Source organism: Rhinoraja longicauda, chromosome 30, assembly GCF_053455715.1.
Source record: "Rhinoraja longicauda isolate Sanriku21f chromosome 30, sRhiLon1.1, whole genome shotgun sequence".
Lineage (NCBI taxonomy): Eukaryota > Metazoa > Chordata > Chondrichthyes > Rajiformes > Arhynchobatidae > Rhinoraja > Rhinoraja longicauda.
Window position 1 is genome coordinate 25,694,559 of NC_135982.1, and position 20,227 is coordinate 25,714,785.

At 42.3% G+C, this 20,227-nt stretch overlaps 2 protein-coding genes across 4 annotated transcripts in view; one reads left to right on the forward strand and one right to left on the reverse strand.

Moving 5' to 3' along the window:
• The window catches only part of LOC144608120 (uncharacterized), a 157,172-nt gene extending 145,938 nt beyond the window's left edge, over positions 1–11,234 (reverse strand). For all 3 annotated transcript variants that reach the window (XM_078425491.1, XM_078425490.1, XM_078425493.1), the window contains exon 1: positions 10,613–11,234. The gene's annotated coding sequence lies outside the window, so the exon portion shown is untranslated. The remainder of the gene's footprint in view (positions 1–10,612) is intronic.
• Positions 7,468–20,227, forward strand: part of vwa1 (von Willebrand factor A domain containing 1) — a 33,241-nt gene continuing 20,481 nt past the window's right edge. The window contains exons 1-2 of the mRNA XM_078425485.1: positions 7,468–7,774; positions 17,498–18,061. Coding sequence (XP_078281611.1) covers positions 7,696–7,774; positions 17,498–18,061 — 643 coding nt within the window. The 5' untranslated portion in view covers positions 7,468–7,695. The remainder of the gene's footprint in view (positions 7,775–17,497; positions 18,062–20,227) is intronic.

The window sequence follows — 20,227 nt, forward strand, 5'->3', positions numbered from 1 at the left end:
CCACAAATACTCGCAGAGGCTAAATTTTGTGAATACCTGAAGTTACAGATGGAAACCCTGGCATTTCTCCAACATTGCTTTGGGAAACCTTTAAAGCCTTCCTTAGAGGCTGCATTATTTCTTACCAAGCATTGCAGAACAAGAGAAGAAAGGCAGAGCAACAGGAACTAGAAAAACAAATAAAACAGTTGGACTCAGAAAATGCTGCCGACCCATCCATAGGAAAACATAACAAGATAGCTGCATTTAAATACAAATTAAACCAGATACTCTCAGCAAGAATCAGTAGGGCATTTCAATTTACCAATCAAAAATACTTTGAATTCGGCGATAAACCCCATAAACTTTTAGCAAGACAACTTTGCAAATTAGAAAATAACCGTACGATACATAAAATTAGATCGGAAAAAAGAGAACTACTTTCACTGCCCAAAGATATCAACGAAAGATTTCAACAATTTTACCAAACCCTTTATTCATCTCAAACAACAGCCGACTCAGTAATGATGCAGGCTTTTCTGGATAAATGCAATCTTCCAACCCTCAGTGAGACCGAACGTAACGAGTTGGGTTCAGAGATAACAGTAAAGGACATTTCAGAGAGTATTAAATCATTGAAAAATGGATAAACTTCTGGCCCAGACGGGATCAATAATGAATTTTACAAAATATTTAACGATATAATTTCCCCACGTCTACAATGCCTGTATATCCAAGCGTTCAAGGAGCAGACTTTACTGCACACTCTAGCAGAATCAATTATTACATTAATTCCGAAAAAAAGATAAAAATCTAGAAGAGCCGGGATCGTATAGAGCCATTGCCCTTTTAAATACCGATCAGATCCTAGCCAAGACTCTGGCTCGTAGACTCAGCCCAGTCATTGGCAAACTTGTACACTCAGATCAAACTGGGTTCATACCTAAATGACACTCATTCTTTAATCTGAGACGTCTGTTTAATATAATTTACTCACATAGAATACCAAATAAAGACCTCACAATCATCGCATTGGATGCGGAAAAAGCCTTTGACCAAGTTGATTGGTCTTATCTTTTCACAGCGCTGGGAAAATTCCAGTTAGGCGAAAACTTTATCTTATGGCTGAAGCTTTTATATGGGAACCCGAACACCAGAATATTAACCAATCAATCCCTCTCATCTAAATTTTGCTTATTCAGGGGTATTAGACAAGGATGTGCTCTCTCCCCGATGCTAGTCGCAATAGCCATAGAACCACTTGCTGAGAGCATCAGGTCCCACCCTGGCATATACGGATACAATACTAAACATACTACGAACAAAATTTCCCTCTACGCAGATGATGTACTATTATACATCACTAACCCCCGAACTGGTATCCCAAATTTACTATCCATTATAGACCAATTCGGCATCTTCTCTGGCTACAGAATTAATTGGAATAAAAGCGAAATTATGCCATTAAACGAACAAGACGTTACCCGGCTCCAACATTTCCCTTTTAGAATTGTTACCGATAAATTCAGATATCTTGGAGTTTACGTTACCAGGAAATATTCCCTCCTGTTTAAAACAAATTTCCCTCCATTCATTACAAAACTTCATACTTATATTCAATTTTGGAAAACACTGCCTATTTCCCTCCTTGGCAGATTGAATGCCTTAAAGATGATTTTTCTCCCGCAGCTTTTATATTTATTTCAGACAATACCGATATATCTTCCCAAATCTTTAATTTAAAAAATGGATTCCATTGTTACTAACTTTATATGGGACTACAAAAGTCACCGAATACATAAACGGCACTTGTGCAAATCCAAAGAGAATGGAGGACTAGCTTTACCCAATTTTCTTTCTTACTACTGGGCAACGAATATTAAAACCATAATCTTCTGGTTGGATGATTCATACCAACAGGCCAATTGGCTAAAAATGGAAAGAGAAGATTGTTTGCCTTGTTCCATAGGCTCGATTGTCCTGTCTCCAATAACCCTGAATAAGTCAATGTACGATTATAATCCTATAATTCATGGTACTATTCGTATCTGGAAACAGTTGAAGTTCAGTCTTAAATTGAGAGACATGTCTCTCCTCCTTCCTATTGCAAATAACCCCTCTTTTAAACCCTCTACTTTAGACGGTGTCTTCACCCAATGGAAGAACAAAGGAATTAATACTGTGGGAGACCTATACTGGAAGGGGACATTTTCCTCCTTCCAAGAGTTGCAGGTGAAATACGATTTGAATACGAATAATTTTTTCAGATATCTTCAGGTTAGGGACTGTGTGAAAACATACGTGCAAGACTACAACACTGCAAGTCCAGATAAACTTGACGAATGTTTGAATAGACATGCAGATACAGAGAAGTTGATATCCTACATTTACAATGTACAATTAGATGGGTCAACAAATTTCCAATGATACATGGGACGAAAGCTTACAACTTATCCATACTTGCTCCTTAAATGCCAGACATTGCCCGATACAGTTCAAAGTGCTGTACAGGTTATACTATTCAAAAACCAAACTGAACAAAATTTTCCCCAGTGCTTCTCCTCTTTGTGATAAGTGTCAATCCCAAGAAGCCACTTTAATCCATAGTTTCGTACTATGTACAGAAATAGAAAGTTTTTGGATGGAAATATTCAACGTCTTCTCCAATATACTGAAAATACCATTAGAGCCAGACTCAAAACTGATAATACTGGGAATATCAGAAGCATGTAGTACATTGACTGTTTTTCAGCGACGCTTTGTCGGCTATGGACTAATATTAGCAAAAAAACTCATACTTAAATTCTGGAAAAGTGTTGAAGTTCCTCCAGTGAAGATGTGGATTACAGAAATTACAGACACATTACATTTAGAGAGAATTAGGTTTATCTCGAATGACAAACTGAAGCAATTTTTAAAAATATGGTCACCTTTTATTGATTTTCTCGAACAATACAATATTTGAACACAATTCAAAATCACTCGTAGGGCTGGGTGAGCTGGCACATGAGTGGGTTGTTGGGTATACCTCCCCTTTTTCTTTTTAATTTCTTTTTTCCTCCTTTCTTTTTAAAATTAAATGCCCTTTTTGAAAAGTGTTAAAATTGAAGCTGTTAATAAAGCCACAAAATTGTCATGTTGGTCAAAGGCTTGGTCAAAATTGTCCTCATTCTTTAGGGAACATGGGATCCCCCCATCTATCATTGATGTGGCCCTCGCATGTGTCTCCTCTGTATCCCATATGCTTCTTTTTTTTAAATATAAAGAGTCTGAAGAAGGGTTCTGAACTGAAATGTCACTTATTGTTTTTCTCCAGAGATGCTGCCTGACCCACCGAGTTACTCCAGCATTTTGTGCTTCTGAAGTAGAAATGTCTAAGGAATGTCAATTGCAAACAGTACAAGAGAGTGTTGCACTATTAATGGCATAACTATTCATATTTTATGTATATTACATGGAGTGTGTCCAACACATTCTGGACTCGGAAATACTCAGTCAGATTTTACAAACTGCACTAATTATGTTTAGCATATAAAATATTTCAAACACTGTAAAATGCAGAGCTACTGTACATGACCTTTAAGGCAGGACCTCCCAAAGTTTATCCATAACCAAATGGAATCATAACCAACCAGTTGATTTTAGGGAGAACCATTTGTGCTAACTATTCCATGCAAACATGCAGCATCTGAAATCAGTATTTTTATAAAAGAAACACCTGAGGCAATTTTCTTTCTCCCACTTCTTCTGTCTGTTGATGTACAATCCCAGAACTAAAGCAGCAGTCCGTTCCAACATTCTTTTACATAGATTCCAAAGAATCCGATCTTGATAGTAACGGCTACATGGTAAACACAAGAATTATCATCTCTAAAATAAGTTACGTCGTGCATTGTGCTCATTAACTTATTCTATCATTTTCTATCAATGGAATGGTTTGGATTATATTTGGAGATATTTGTCTTTTTGAATTACCCAGTTTTTCAGGAGCTGAGTCAATTTATTTAAGTGGCGTACAGGTATCAAGTTCTGGGCTGGTACATGTTACAAGCATTCCTCCTCTTCATCTAATGAGACAATGAACTTGCTACTATTTAGTATACTTATGGATCAATCTCTGGCAACCTCAGCTGAAATCTGATATGAATTCAATGGTTATATGTTCTTATTGGATTTATTCCAACGTGTGTGAAATTGTAATTCGAGCTGACTCACCATTTTAAATCTCTTTGCGATAAAGTTGGTAGTTGTCTAAATTGGAGTTGTATTGTTCTATTGTGGGTATGTTGTTTCACATTTAAGTATTCTACCCATCTTTCACCAGATTTTGATGTGTGCAAACTGACTTCTACACTTCTTGCAACTTAATATAACTTTGTGCTTATATTTACAGTATGTTCTAATGTTCTCAAGTATAGAGAACATGAGGACATAAACGTAAACACATTAGAAACAGAAGCAAAAAAAAGGTCATCCAGCGATAGAAGTCTGTCCTGCCATTCATCAAGATCATGGCTAATCTTCCAGCACTATTCCTATATTCCTCAATTTCCCTGATATCTGGACAACCATTGATCTATTTTGAATCCACACAATTTTTAAGCTGCTACAGCCCTTCGGGGTGGAAAATTCCTCAGTTCATCCCTAAATGTCCTATCCCTTATTCTGAAACTGTGCCCCTTGATCCAGGCTCTTCAGCCAGGGCAGGGGAAATATCCACCCAGCATCCAGACTTTCGGGTCCTGTAAGACTTTTCTAAGCCGCAATGAGATCTCCTCTCATACTTTTAAACCCAAGGCAATACAGTCCCTGCCTACTTCATCTTTCCACATATAACATTACCACCGTCCCTGTAACCAGTTTAGTGAATCTGCATTCTCTCTATAAGTATATCCCTTCCTATGTGAGGAGACCAAAGTTATACGCAATACCTGCCTCGGCCAAATTGTCGATATAGATTTTGAATAGCTGCTGTCTAAGCATGAATTCTGCAGTGTGCTACCAATCACAACCTGTCAACCTGAGAAAGATCCTCTTATTGCCACATTTTGCTTTCTGTCCGATAACCAATCCTCAATCCATGTTGTACATTGTCTTCAAATCCAGGCGCTCTGATCCTGTGGACCAATCTCCTGCATGGGACCTTTTCACTAGCCTTCTGAAAATCCACTGCATCCCAAGGGGATGAAAACAGAATCATTTTAATTGGTCATTTAAGGAGATGGTAGCTATTAATAATAATTGCATATTGGATGAGAATGCTCTGGGTCTCAAACTGTGTTAAATCATGACATTTCACGTGTACCTTGATGCACTAATCTTCATTATTTCGTGCACATTACCATAGGAAATCGCCTTTCATAATAAAATGTAACAAATATAATTATTATTTGGAGGCACGAGGAACTGCAGATACTGAGATTAAGTACAAAGTGCTGAAATAGCTCAGTAGGTCAGGCAGCATCTATGGAGAGAATGGCCTGAATCAATATGAAGAAGGATCCTGCCCCCAAACTTCATCTGGTCACTCCCTCCATAGATCCTGCCTGACCCATTGAGTTCCTCCAACATTTTATGTCATGATTATTATTTCATTATTGAAAAACCTCATTGTGGATGCTGAAAATTTGAAAATAGAAAAAATACTGAAGATGCTCAAAATTAAAAATCGCCATTCAAGAGATTTCATTAGAACTGTTCCAATGATAGAGCATCAATCTAAAACATTAACTGTGTCTCCCTCCACAGATGCTGCCTGACCTGCTCATATTTTTATTATATCCTTGCACTTGGAAAACATATTTATAATTGGATGAATAGTTTTCATAAACTGTCTTCAATGTAAACATGTGTTGGTTCCTTGTTTTATTCCCCATACTGCAAGTGAATCATCTCCTGTATTCTTTTAGCTGTGCTCCTTTGTATCCTTGGCCATGCCGCCATTGTAGTGCAGTGGTTAGTCTGCACAGTATTTAAAGTGGAAACACATTATTGTACATTCGTAGGATCGCTTCTTCCTTGCAATTCTCTCCTCTCCTCCTCTTTCCCGCCAGGGATAATTTGCCTCCACTGTAGTTTTGTGGCCTCTGTGGGGTCTGCCAAAGGTGGGCAGGAGACGCTTGATGAGGTGGGTGAGAGAGTGGTTTGGAAAATGGTGCTCCTTGTGCCATCTTTGTTAGGCTTCCACATGGTCTGCATAATGACACTCAGAGTTCATGCAGCCATCACAGAAGATCCTACTTATAAGACAATCTGAAGAAGGGTCTCGACCCGAAACGTCACCCATTCCTTCTCTCCTGAGATGCTGCCTGACCTGCTGAGTTACTCCAGCATTTTGTGAAATAAATACCTTCGATTTGTACCTGCATCTGCAGTTATTTTCTTACACTACTTATAAGACATATGCAATAAAATATTACACTCAGGTCATTGTCAGAATATAATATATTGCACAGAATAGTGTTATAAAAATAAATATTATAAATGAATATACCAGTATTGCACAAAGGTAAGTATTGTACAGTATAAATATTGTCTGGGGGGGGGGGGGGGGTGCTTTCAATGCAGAGTTCAGTGTGGTGATGGCCTTAGGGTAGAAACTGTTTATTGGTCTTGTGGTGTGCGCTTGGATGGACTTTTAGCGTTTTCCTGAGGGAAGGAGGGCAAACAAGTGATGGGCGGGGTGAGATGGGACCTTTAGGATGCAGGATGTATTCCGCAGGCAACGGGAGTTGTCGATAGATGTCTTCCAGGGCAGGCAGATAGATGTGCGTTGGTGATTTTCTGGGCTGTGTTGATCACTCTATGCAGAGCCTTCTTGCCTACCGATCTTTTTCTGTTTTCCTGATCGGATACTCGATCTCTCGCACACGCCCCGTAACTCTTACCCTTGCCTCTTCGTCATTTAGACCTTTCTTCGCCAAATCACCAGCTGTTTTATGTTCTAAGCGGAATTAATATAACCCAAAATTATCAGATTTGTTCGGAAACTGCGTAAACTTGGATTCAGTGACGAATCCCATCGGCATTGCTTACAATAATAACCTCGCGGATTTATGCCGCTAAGAGTCATACAGTAGTCACTTCAGAATCAAAACGGGCCCTTCGGCCCAACTCGTCCAGGCCGACCAAGATGCCCCATCGAAGTTAGTCGCACCTGCCCGTGTTTAGCGCATTTCTCTCCAAACCTTTCCTATCCATGCACTTGTCCAAGTGTACTTCCAATGTTTTTATTAATTTCACTTGCTTCAACTCCCTCCGCTGGCTGCTCGCCCCATATACCCGCCACCCTCAGGTTCCTATTTAATCTTGCCCCCCTCATCTAAAATTGTAGAAGGCGGTTGTTGAAAGTGGCGCCGGGTGACCTCGTTGCTATCATATCAACGCCTAGATGCGACGGTTAACCTTTAGCTTAGTTCTTGTGCTTTCTTTCAATTCGGCACCGTGCCAACCTTGTGGTGACGCGGTGTTTAGAAATTCAACCAGAAAGAGATCCGATCGCAGCAGCGTCCCTGAGTTTTTCCAGTCATTGAGACTGGGCACAAGGATTCGTAAACCAGGAAGAATGTAGATCAGAGTCATCAGCACCGAGTGAAATACCCGACTGGACCCGGCTCGATTCCCTCGGCCGCACTCCCACCTCCGTACTACTGGGAATAATATGAGCAAAGAGAGACAACAGGGTGTAGACAGAGAGAGTCGGGAGCGGCAGCCGCCATGCACGCACTGAGAGCCATCAGTCTGCACTCTCTACTGCGACTTCTTTGGCTGTTCCAGAGTAAGATCCTGAGCGCAGGTGAGTGAGCCAGCGGGGAACGGGCAAACGCGGCTGATTCCCACATTTCACACTCCGAAGGGCAAACACCACCACACTAGGCTCAACACACAGATAGATGGTTTCCAAACTCGCTGAAGTCCCAGAGAGCGACAGTGCATCAGCGAAGGGAAAGTGCTTTCACTTAAATCCCAAAGTTAGGTGCATGGTTTTTTTCGCGGATTTTTTTTGTTTTGTTAATGTGCAATTTTGAAACAGGCAGGTGCAAAACTTTCCCCGAGTGCAGACTGGCGCGTACTCTTGACCTCGGACTCAGCCTCGGAGTAAATGTGGGAGTCGGGTCCCTTGTTGAGACCTTGCCAAACTGTGTAAAGTCTCCACCTGAAGCTGAAATCTGAGAATGTTACTTCCACCCAGTCAGAAACCTCCTCCACCCCGGGGGAGGCGAGGTGTGGAATTTACTTCAATATTTTTAATTATGGCAATGGCAGTTTTAAGATTACATTGGGGGATTAGAGTGTGTAAGAAAGAACTGGTTTAAACCGAAGATAGACACAAAAAAAAAGCTGGAGTAACTCTGCGGAACAGACAGCATCCCATTCCTTCTCTCCAGAGATGCTGCCTGGCCCGCTGAGTTACTCCGGCTTTTTGTGTCTATCCTGGCGATTAGAGTAGACCGTTGCTCTAACGCCGCTCTCTCTGTATTACTGAGGTATTGGGGTATTTGGCTTATCATTTCTTAGCCGAGAGTATGAACATTGAAATCAAAGACTTTTAAATCTGAGTCCAACTCGCCACTCTCCCTGTATGGATTAGGACTTTAAGACGGTTCTTAAACTCTTAAGAAACTCTAATATATCGATAAACTCCCAACCATTAGAACTGAAGAAGGGTCTCGACCCGAAACCTATTCCTTCTCTCCAAAGATGCTGTCTGACCCACTGAGTTACTCCAACCTTTTGTATCTGTCTTCGGTTTAAACCAGCATCTGCAGTTCCTTCCTACACGAGATATTTTAAACACAATTTAGAAGCACTGGTAATGTACGGCACCGATTGAGGATTGGCTAATGGACTTGCGGACTGTGAGCAGAGTACTGCCAAGGGTATATGGCGTTGGAGACTCAGTGCTCACGAGTTATTTCACTGATTTGGATAAGGGTATCAAGTATAACATATCCAAGTTTGCTGTTGGTTCAAAGCAAGGTGGCATTGTGGGTTGAGAGGAGGGTATCTGAAGGCTTCAAGGAAAAACAAGGCTATGACAGATGGAATAAAATGTGGGATTATGTGCGATTATCCACTTTGGTGGAAGAAATATAAATGCCGAGTATTATTAAATGGGAAACAATTGAAACGTGTTGGTGTCCAGAGGATGCTGACTGCTGGCACATAAATGTTAATGCACGGCCTCAGCAGGGAATCAGTACAGAACATAGAACACAGTACAGGAACAGACCCTTCGGCCCACAATATCTGTGCTGGACATGATACCAAATTAAACTACTCTCCTCTACCTGCACAAGATCCATATCCCTCCATTCCCAGATATCCATTGCCTATCTAAAAAGCCTCTGAGACGCTACGATCATGATTGTCCCCACCACCACCCAGTCCGAAGAAGGCTCTCGACCCGAAACGCCACCCATTCCTTCTCTCCCGAGATGCTGCCTGACCCGCTGAGTTACTCCAGCATTTTGTGTCTACCTTCCACCACCACCACCACCACTTGGTCCCTTGGTTCTAGGCACCCACTGTTCCCTGTGTAAAAATAACCTGCCCTGTACATCTCCTTTCATCATCCCTCCCCCCCCCCCCCCCCCACACATCCCTAATGTTGATCTTTATTGCCAAAGGATTTGCGTAAAAGTGTAGGTACCCCCTGCTCCCGTTACACAGAGCCCTGCTAAATAATCTGGAACACCACTTGCAAGTACGGTGACAGGAAAGGATGTACTAGTGGTGGAGGGATGGGACGGCGCAGCAATCGTTCACCAGGTTGATGCCTGGAAAGGAAGGTCTGCTGTTTGAGGGGAAATTAATTAGACAATGGCCGCACTCTGGTAAATTTAGAAGAATGAGACGTGATCTCACAGAAAGATCCAATCTTCTCACTGGCTTGAGCGAGTAAATGCAGAGTTGGTGCTGGCCATGGCTCACATTGGGGAGTTAGTTCCACCATTCAGGGCGGGTATGAGAATGGAAATCTTTCTCCCAGGGTGGAAATGAGAAAGACTAGTGGGGATAGCTTTCAGGTGGGAGGGACAAGGTTTAAAGGGGATATGCGTGGCAAGTATTTCTAAGACAAAGAGCGGCGGGTGCTTGGAGCGGGTGGTGACGGAGGCAGGTACGGGCGTTTAAGGGTTTTAGATAAGTACTTGAATATGCAGGGAATGGAAGGATGCGCATTATATGCAGGCAGAAGAGATTAGTTTAATTTGGCATCCTGTTCGACACCTACATTGTGGGCTGAAGGGCCTGTTTCTGTGCTGTACAGTTCTATCGTCGATATAAGGATCTCTCTTCAGCAGATCGTGGACTTCTCTGCCATGGAGGGCCGTGCAGACCACAGCGGTGTATATTCAGCACGGATATTAAGGGAATGGGTGCATATATATGGGATTAATACAGAGGCTTAAAATGAACCATAGTCTCGGCGAATGGCGGAGCGGGCATGAAGGGCCGAACGGCCTTTTCCTTGGTATTTTTATGTTTTAAAGGAAAAATCAGGGAAAGTTTTTAACGCATAAAAGTTCTAGTCGTGCCTCTGTCAAAGTTCTAAGAGACGAGAGAAAAAAATCTACTGGATCCTCTCTGATGCTCTCATTCTCCCACCCCTTTGCTGCCCCCAGCCGTGTACCTGGGTTCTTTGGTTCCGATGGGGATTGGGTGTTGGTTGTGACGAGGTGGTAACATCCACTGGCACCGAAGCGGACGGTGCGCTATCCTGGTAGTTGCGCACCGACGCGGTCACTTTGGCAAAACTCCAGCATGATGGCAATGCCTCTGAACTTCTGAACGGTGGCCAATGACCCAAATCCTGTGAACTGAGACCGTCCTCGATTGTAGTCAATCAGTTTGCCATTGAGAGTATTTTGAAATGCAGATGGTGCTTGATTCATTCATTCTTAGCTCGGCGCGCCTGGTTTCCTTCCTGTTGACTATTTCGGGATTTGCTGAAGGTTACGTAGATAAGGCCATTTGGAACCTCTTCTCGTGATAGAAGCAAGGTGTCTTGAAAACCCTGGCAATTAGCTGACGGGTGTTTGATCCTTAGTATGAGTTAACATGGTGACCACTGCCCAGTAACTGCATCCCATCTCGTATATTACGTTGGGACCTGGTTGAAATGCTAAGGAACTCTTAATCGGTTTCAACATAATTGGAAATGCTTGAGCTCCTGTGTTGGAATCCTGGCAACGAATTTAAACGACATTAATCTCCCCAGTTTCGGACTGTTTTTGGCACCACACAAGTTATTAACTGAGTAGCCCATTGTCTTGGCGATGCTGTCGTGCGACATTGGAATGCGCCCACACTGTATCGAGCTGGAAAGTACTGTTCGGTGCGTCGAATTACAAATATTCATTCATTCAATGGAAGCTTCCGTCGCTGCTGAAAACAAAACGGTATCAGAAGCTGATTACCAATAATCCCCTCTGATCGTTTCAATGGCCCCCTTCGATAACAATAATCACCTATTCTCGCTAACCAACAATGGCGGCACGGTAGCGCAGCGGTAGAGTTGCTGCTTTACAGCGAATGCAGCGCCTGAGACTCAGGTTCGATCCTGACTACGGGTGCTGCACTGTAAGGAGTTTGTACGTTCTCCCCGTGACCTGCGTGGGTTTTCTCCGAGATCTTCGGTTTCCTCCCACACTCCAAAGACGTACAGGTATGTAGGTTAATTGGCTGGGTAAATGTAAAAATTGTCCCTAGTGGGTGTAGGATAGTGTTAATGTACGGGGATCACTGGGCGGCACGGACATGGAGGGCCGAAAAGGCCTGTTTCCGGCTGTATATATATGATATGATATGATAAACGTTGGCATTCAAATTTATTCTAGATGACACTACCTCTCCTTCAAATAATGGGCAGCACTAGATTTCTGCCCTTCTCGACAGACCTCACACCTACACATGGATAGGTGACGTTTCGGGTCGAGATCCTTCTTCAACGTCAAAAATTCTAGAAACGAGGGTTTCCCTTTCCCCTGACTAGTCTGAAGAAGGGTCTGGAACCGAAGCATCACCTATCCCTTCTCTCCAGAGATGCTGCCTGACCCGCTGAGTTACTCCGGCTTTTTGTGTCTATCATAAGTTAACTCAAGCTTTATGTGCGACATAGATGTTGTGGTTCAAATGGCAGAGTAACAAGTAAGGAAGATGTGATTATGAATTATGATTATCAATGTGATTATGATTTTTTTTTAAACTATCGTTAAAACAATTCAATGGATTGTTCAACAATAGGTTGTTCACATGAAATGCTGGAGTAACTCAGCGGGACGGGCAGCATCTCTGGAGAGAAGGAATGGGTGACGTTTCGAACTGAAGAATGGAAATGTCACCCATTCCTCCTCTCCAGAGATGCTGCCTGTCCCGCTGAGTTACTCCAGCATTTTGTGTCTACCTTCGATTCAAACCAGCATCTGCAGTTCTTTCCTACTGAACAAGAGGTTGCTTTGGTGAGGCACAGTGGCGAAGCTACTGGAGCTGCTGCCTTACAACTCCAGTGATTCAGGTTTGATGCTGCCTGCTTGCCCCAGTCCTCCAGTTTCCTGTCAGATCCCAAAGACACTTGCAAATTGTGGATTAATGGACCCGGTATATTGCCTCGCATGTCACGGGGCTTGTTCTTAAGTTATAGCCCTCTGACTCCATGACTAACACTCAGTAGGAGGTCAAGCGGGATATCCTTAAAGGTGTTATGCTGAGCATCAATTAAATATGTTAATAAATTAAAAACAATTAATTTAAACAAATACAACTATAAAAGCAAATTAAATAAGTTATTGATAGATAATCTTAATAAATTATACAAAATAATGGCAAGAGAGATTTAGCTGATTTTTAAAAAAAATTTAGTCAAATGTAAATGACTACATGCAAAATAAAAGCAAATACTCAAAGATGTCTATGCAATAGCTCAAGAAGCTGAAAAAAACACGATTCTCAGTAGATTCAATATTCCATAAAGTCATTTTATTTTTGTACAGTTTAGTAAAGTGGCAAAAACTATGATATACCATGCTTGACTTTTTCCAGTTACGTCAATGGAGTGGAAAATAGAAAGTGTAGAAATTTAATATCACTATTTTAAATAACTGCCTCATGCTAAAATGAAATTCACCAATATCTGCCAAACACAGCAACATTCTATAAAGTCAATTCAACAAGATGATAAAATCAGTCAAGCACAAGGCGATCAAATTGCATTTTGTTCTGGTCAGATTGCCCATTGAAGACTGCATTTGGCTTTGGCCTGAGACACGAGAAACAACAGCAATAAAGATCCACAAAACAGATCCATTGGTGAAGGATCCCAAGTGGAGGCCAATTCTCTGGATGCTTTCAAGAGAGAGTTAGATAGAGCTCTTAAAGATAGCGGAGTCAAGGGATATGGGGAGAAGGCAGGAACGGGGTACTGATTGTGGATGATCAGCCATGATCATAGTGAATGGTGGTGCAGGCTCGAAGGGCCGAATGGCCTATTCCTGCACCTATTGTCTAATGTCTATTGTCTATTGTCCAATCTAACCCGAAACGTCATCTGTCCATTCCCCCACACAGATGCTTCCTGACCCACTGAGTTCCTCCAGCACTTTGTGCTTTGCTCAAGATTCCATTGTTTGCAGTTCCTAGTGTCTTCACTGATCCATTTGTGTTAGTTGTCATTTGAGAAAAACTTGGAACATACTGGCCTTTTATTAATGAAAGGAAATGTTAAAGTGGCATTTGAAATTGCTTAAGTTGGTTAAGGGAACAGAAAATTTATTGGTTACATGTTTCAAACAAGTAAATGTAGAAATATTATTCTTTATACAAAGATAGACCAACATTGGGAATAGGCTGATAGGAAAATATTTCGGAAGCAATAAAGGTTTTATTATACTGTGAAGGAAGTTTAGGATATTTAAGGAAGTATAAACTAAAACAGGATGAACTGTCTACCTTGCTCTTTATTCAATGCCTGTGTGAACTTCACAGAATGTGAAGTACCTTGGCAATCCAGAGAAAAATGCACAGTGCATACTTCTTAAAAGTTATGATGTAGTAAATTAACTCAGTACAATCTGTACCTCAGAAATTCCACATGGGTACAGTAGAATACCAAAGTGTAAAATTGGAACAGCTTAGAAAGAACTTTACTCTCTATCTACACGTTGTTAAATCCAAAATAATCTTTTTAGGTTTTAGAGAATACAGCGTGGAAACAGGCCCTTCTGCCCACTGGTAGTCATAAAATGCTGGAGTAACTCAGCGGGTCAGGCAGTATCTCAGGAGAGAAGGAATGGGTGACATTTCGGGTCAAGACCCTTCTTTAGACTGATGTCAGGGGAAAGGGCGGGACAAAGATAGAATGTAGTCGGAGACAGGAGGACTCGTGGGAGAATTGGGAAGGGGGAGGGGATAGAGAGGGAAAGCAGGGACAATCGGAGGTTAGAGAAGTCAATGTTCATGCCGCTGGGGTATAAACTGCCCAAGTGAAATATGAGGTGCTGTTCCTCCAATTCTGCCCACAGAGTCCACACCAACCATCGGCCACCCATTCACTCTGGTTCAATGCTATCCCACCTTCTCACCCACTCCCTGCATATTAGGGGCAGTTTTACAGAGCGCATGTCTTTGGGACGTGAGGATTCATTATAATGAATGATTAAAAGGGAACAATTGTGAACTGTGATGACATCGTTTCACTGAACTTACAGGACTTTGTTCCGTGAAAGTCCTGTGGTAGGACCAAAAGTGTAATTATTAAGTATTTTGTTTAAAGCCAACTTCTTTAAAGTGACGGTGTTCCAGTGATTGTTAGTTAAACAGGGCTCAGTGACAAACAGTATGATTGAGTAAAGTGCTTGCACAGGTGCTCAGGGTGGGATCACTGATCAGCTGTGCACACAGTCAGATATCTCATGTTGATTGTATGGTGTGTTATTATGCACCGAACACAATGCAATCCCATCACTGATCGTGTATTTAAACAGCTCATTGGAACCAATTATCTTTCCATTAAGTGGCTCCTTCCTAGTAAGTCCCAAAACTAACCTGGGAAACCCCTAGTTTTGTTTTTTGTCTTCACATGGTATTCCTGATCACACAACTTATTACATATTTCATTTTATCTCAGCTGCAAGGTTTATACTGCCATTAACTCCCATTTTGCAAACATTACGTATACCCACACCAAACCCCAAACAGCTGCCAAGTTTTATTGATTTCCAAAGTGTCAGCAGGTAGATCGGTCATTGGCTTAAGTACATAAAATAAGCCATCAGTTTAAAAGCAGTATTAAAGGATTGCTCAGTAGGAAGAGAGTTGTTCACAATGGAGCAGGGATATAATGCTCAGAAGCAGGAAATGTGCAACCTCCACCTGCAATTTAGGAGAAGGGGGCCAAACTACAGCCAACAAATGTATAAACAAATGCTTGCAAAGGTGAGTAAGGAAATAACTGCAGATGCTGGTACAAATCAAAGGTATTTATTCACAAAATGCTGGAGTAACTCAGCAGGTCAGGCAGCATCTCAGGAGAGAAGGAATGGGTGACGTTTCGGGTCGAGACCCTTCTTCAGACTGGTCAGGGGGTGGAACAAAGGAAGGATATAGGTGGAGACAGGAAGACAGTGGGAGATCTGGGAAGGGGAGTGGAAGAGAGGGACAGAGGAACTATTTAAAGTTGGAGAAGTCAATGTTCATACCACTGGGCTGCAAGCTGCCTAGGTGAAATATGAGGTGCTGTTCCTCCAATTTCCGGTGGGCCTCACATCGGCTAAACCAATTTCCGGTGGGCCATTTACATCGGCGAAACCAAATGCAGGCTCAGTAATCGCTTCGCTCAACACCTGCGCTCAGTCCGCCTTAACCAATCTGATCTCCCGGTGGCTGAGCACTTCAACTCCCCCTCCCATTCCCAGTCTGACCTTTCTGTCATGGGCCTCCATAGTGAGGCCCACTGGAAATTGGAGGAACAGCACCTCATATTTCGCCTGGGCAGCTTACAGCCCAGTGGTATGAACATTGACTTCTCCAACTTTTGATAGTTCCTCTGTCCCTCTCTTCGCCTCCCCTTCCCAGATCTCCCTCTGTCTTCCTGTCTCCACCTATATCCTTCCTTTGTCCCGCCCCCCTGACATCAGTCTGAAGAAGGGTCTTGACCCGAAACATCACCCATTCCTTCTCTCCTGAGATGCTGCCTGACCTGCTGAGTTACTCCTGCATTTTGTGAATAAATACCTTGCAAAGGTGAGGGTACATGGAGGGTGTGGTAGGCCTGGCCATGTGATGAAGGTGATGGACTAGAAATTCCCATGTAGGTTCGAATCCTGCCATCTACAGAAACAGCAGGACTACCCTGACCAACCTCGAATTTATACATTTGAAAGGCCTTTGATTCTGTGCTTGGCAAGTGAAAATACAATGGAGGACAAAAATAAATACTAGTTTTCTTTCTCTGGAGCATCTGAAGCTGAGAGAAAAGTAGAAAGTCTCATTCACAAAATAATTTGCTGTATTACTTTTCACTTGGTCCTGACAGCTTGAAAGGGATTGGTAATTGCAAATATATAGAATAACTAACAAGATGCTATCACTTCCGTTACATCTGTTTATTTTTAAAAAGCTTTGAGCTGGACATTTTATCAGTTATAAGTGTACATAATGTTCCAAAATTATTAAATATTTGATCTTGAGAACAGGTTATTTACATTGTGTTGCGGTTGGTTACTGAAGAAGGGTCTCGACCCGAAACGTCACCCATTCCTTCTCTCCTGAGATGTTGCCTGACCCGCTGAGTTACTTCAGCATTTTGTGATGCCTTTGTGTTGTGCTTGTTGATTTTGTAAAAGACTAAGCTCAACATAATACAGGAACCATACGAGAAAGGATTAAACTCTAAAGTTTTAAACAATGCAGTTTATTCCTATATTTGAGAGGAAATTGGATGTTCGCTGGAGATACTTACTTTGCACGGTTAATAGGGGAATAAGGTTTCTAGATAGATTTGATGGACAGCTCCACATGTCCAATACAGGGAATGTAAGATTAATCTATGCTTCAGCTCTTGGTGTCCTTCCAAGTAATGGAATTTTCTTCCACAAAAATAAATGTGATCACGTTTATTTCTTTTTAATACAATTTCCTAAGATCTGAAAACATTCTGGACATTCTTTTCCTGAATCCAGTTTAAAGACGCCAAATGTGTAGGAAGGCACTGTAGATGTTGGTTTACACTGAAGATAGACTCCAAATGCTGGAGTAACTCAGCGGGTCAGGCAACACCTCTGGAGAAAAGGGATAGCTGATGTTTTGGGTCAAAATCCTTCTTCATAAGAAGGGTCTGAAGAAGGTTTTTGCCCCGAAACATCACCTATTCCTTTTCTCCAGAGATGCTGCCTGACCCGCTCAGTTACTCCAGCATTTGGTGTCCATCTCCTGTCTAGCAATAGTTAGATAACCATAGGGTTAAAATGTACTGTTAGTGTATTAATGTAATATAACCTGTAGTTTCCTCCCATTCTTCCAGGGGCTGAGCACGTGATAGAAGATGCCGTGGGAGATCTCCTCTTCTTGATGGACAGCTCTGGAAGTATCTTGCCGTATGAATTCACTGGATTGAAGGAGTTTGTTGTTGATTTACTGAAGCCATTCGCCATTGGCCCAAAGGATGTGCAGATTGGTTTTGTGCAAGTCAGTGATGAGCCGGTGGTGGAGTTTGAATTTGATAAGTATACGTCAAACCCTGCTATGCTATGGGCTCTTCTGAACATGAAGCAACAACTTGGAGATACCAACACCGGCAAGGCGTTGATGTATGCCAAAGACACCATGTTCACAGAGAAGGCAGGAGGCAGACTAGATGTCCCAAAGGTCCTTGTCTGGCTGACTGACGGGGTGTCATCGGATGACATATCAAAGCCCATCCAGCTCCTGAAGGACCTCGGGGTTACAGTTTTCATCGTTAACACAGGCAGGGGAAATTACATTGAATTGAAGGCTGCTGCTAGTAAACCATCAGAAAGTCACCTGTATTATGTGGACCCTGACGATATGTATGTTATTATGGAGGAGCTGCGTAATGAAATTCTAGGTAGGTGAATGTTCCTGTTATTAATTCCATATAATTTGCTGTTTGATCGCATGTATACTCTTGTAATTTCTCTCACCACACTTGATTTGGGAACTAGAACCATCATCGGGGTTTCATTATTGCAGAGTCTGTGTGTGTGTGTGTGTGGGGTAAGCACACCCATAGACCACTGTGATGTTAGAGGGCTGAGTGTGTTTCCTAGCATTATATATGTATGAGGTCTGAGCCAAAGGTGAGAGACTAGAGGTACACAGAGTTATACAATGTGAACACTGGCCCTTCAGCCCAACTTGCCCACGCCGACCAACACGCCCCATCTACACTAGTTCCACTTGCCAGCGTTTGGCCCATCTCCCTCTAAACCTATCCTCTCCACGTATCTGTCTAAATATGACCAAGCAAAAATCCGACTGGGCAATTCACAGAACTGGTGTGTGGTTGTACAATAAAGAAGCCTGGAGTTTAGGTGCGAATTAGTCTGTGCCTGACGCTCATCAGTGGATGAGGTGATTCTATCATTATTGTATTATTCTCTATTTATTACTGTCTCATTGAATTTTAGTTTAGAGGTACAGCGCGGAAACAGGCTCTTTCGGACCACCGGGTCCGTGCCGACCAGCGATCCCCGCACATTAACACTATCCTACACCCACCAATTAACCTACATACCTGTACATCTTTGGAGTGTGGGAGGAAACCGAAGATCTTTGAGAGAAAACCCACGCAGGTCACGGGGTGAACGTACAAACTCCGTACAGACAGCACCCGTAGTCAGGATTGAACCCGGGTCTCTGGCGCTGCATTCGCTGTAAGGCAGCAACTCTACCGCTGCGCCACCATGCCGCCCAAATATTTTGTTATATTTAAGTGTATCAATAGACAATTGGTGCAGGAGTAGGCCATTCGGCCCTTCGAGCCAGCACCGCCATTCAATCTGATCATGGCTGATCATTCTCAATCAGTACCCCGTTCCTGCCTTCTCCCCATACCCCCTGACTCCGCTATCCTTAAGCGCTCTATCTAGCTCTCTCTTGAATGCATTCAGAGAATTAGCCTCCACTGCCTTTTGAGGCAGAGAATTCCACAGATTCACAACTCTCTGACTGAAAAAGTTTTTCCTCATCTCCGTTCTAAATGGCCTACCCCTTATTCTTAAACTGTGGCCCCTTGTTCTGGACTCCCCCAACATTGGGAACATGTTTCCTGCCTCTAACATGTCCAACCCCTTAATAATCTTGTACGTTTCGATAAGATTACTAATAAAAGGTAAAGCAGGAATTGTACTTTATGGGGTGATATTGATTTTTGAACATATTTAATGTAAGCGTACCTGGAACAGGTACCTAGATTGGACAATGCTCTGTCATGTTTATCAAAGGGGAATTTCCTTATAGATGGCCTCCTGAATCGTGGTATAATGTAGAGCTTTTGCATATTTATGGTATTAATGCGGAATTGCATCTATGCACTATTCTAAACAGGAAGCAGAAACGAAAGACATCAATATCATCTCCACCATGTCAGGTGAGAGGGGAAAGATTTTCTAGGAACCTGAGGCGCCACCTTTTCTCACAGTGTATGTGGAACGAGCTGCCAGAGGAAGTAGTTAAGGCAGGTACAATAATAATATTTGAAAGACATTTGGACAGTTCCATGGATAGGAAAGGTTTATAGAGATGTGGGCCCCTTCGCCACTTCCTTCTCTCCAGAGATGCTGCCTGGCCCGCTGAGTTACTCCAGCATTTTGTGTCTACTTGCGGGTAAATGGGACCAGCTTAGATGGGGCATCTTGGAGGAGTGACCAAATTGGGCCAAAGGGCCTGTTTTGTTCTGTACGGCTTTGTAACTAATGGTGGAAATGCCAAAGACACCATGTTGGCACTGGATGCAAAATTCCAGATACTCCAAAGACAAGGTACTCCAAAGATTCTTGTACGATGCAATGTTATCTTGAAATTATTAATCATTACTTACATTCACATAAATACAATACTATACAATATATCTTTATTGTCATTGTACAGGGGTACAACGAGATTGGGAATGCGCCTCCCATACGATGCAATAAATTAATTAGCTAGTCAGTATTCATTTAAACAACCCAATGAAACAAATTGTAACAGTTTTAAAACCGAATAAAGTGCAAGTAGATCTGTGCCGGTTCAC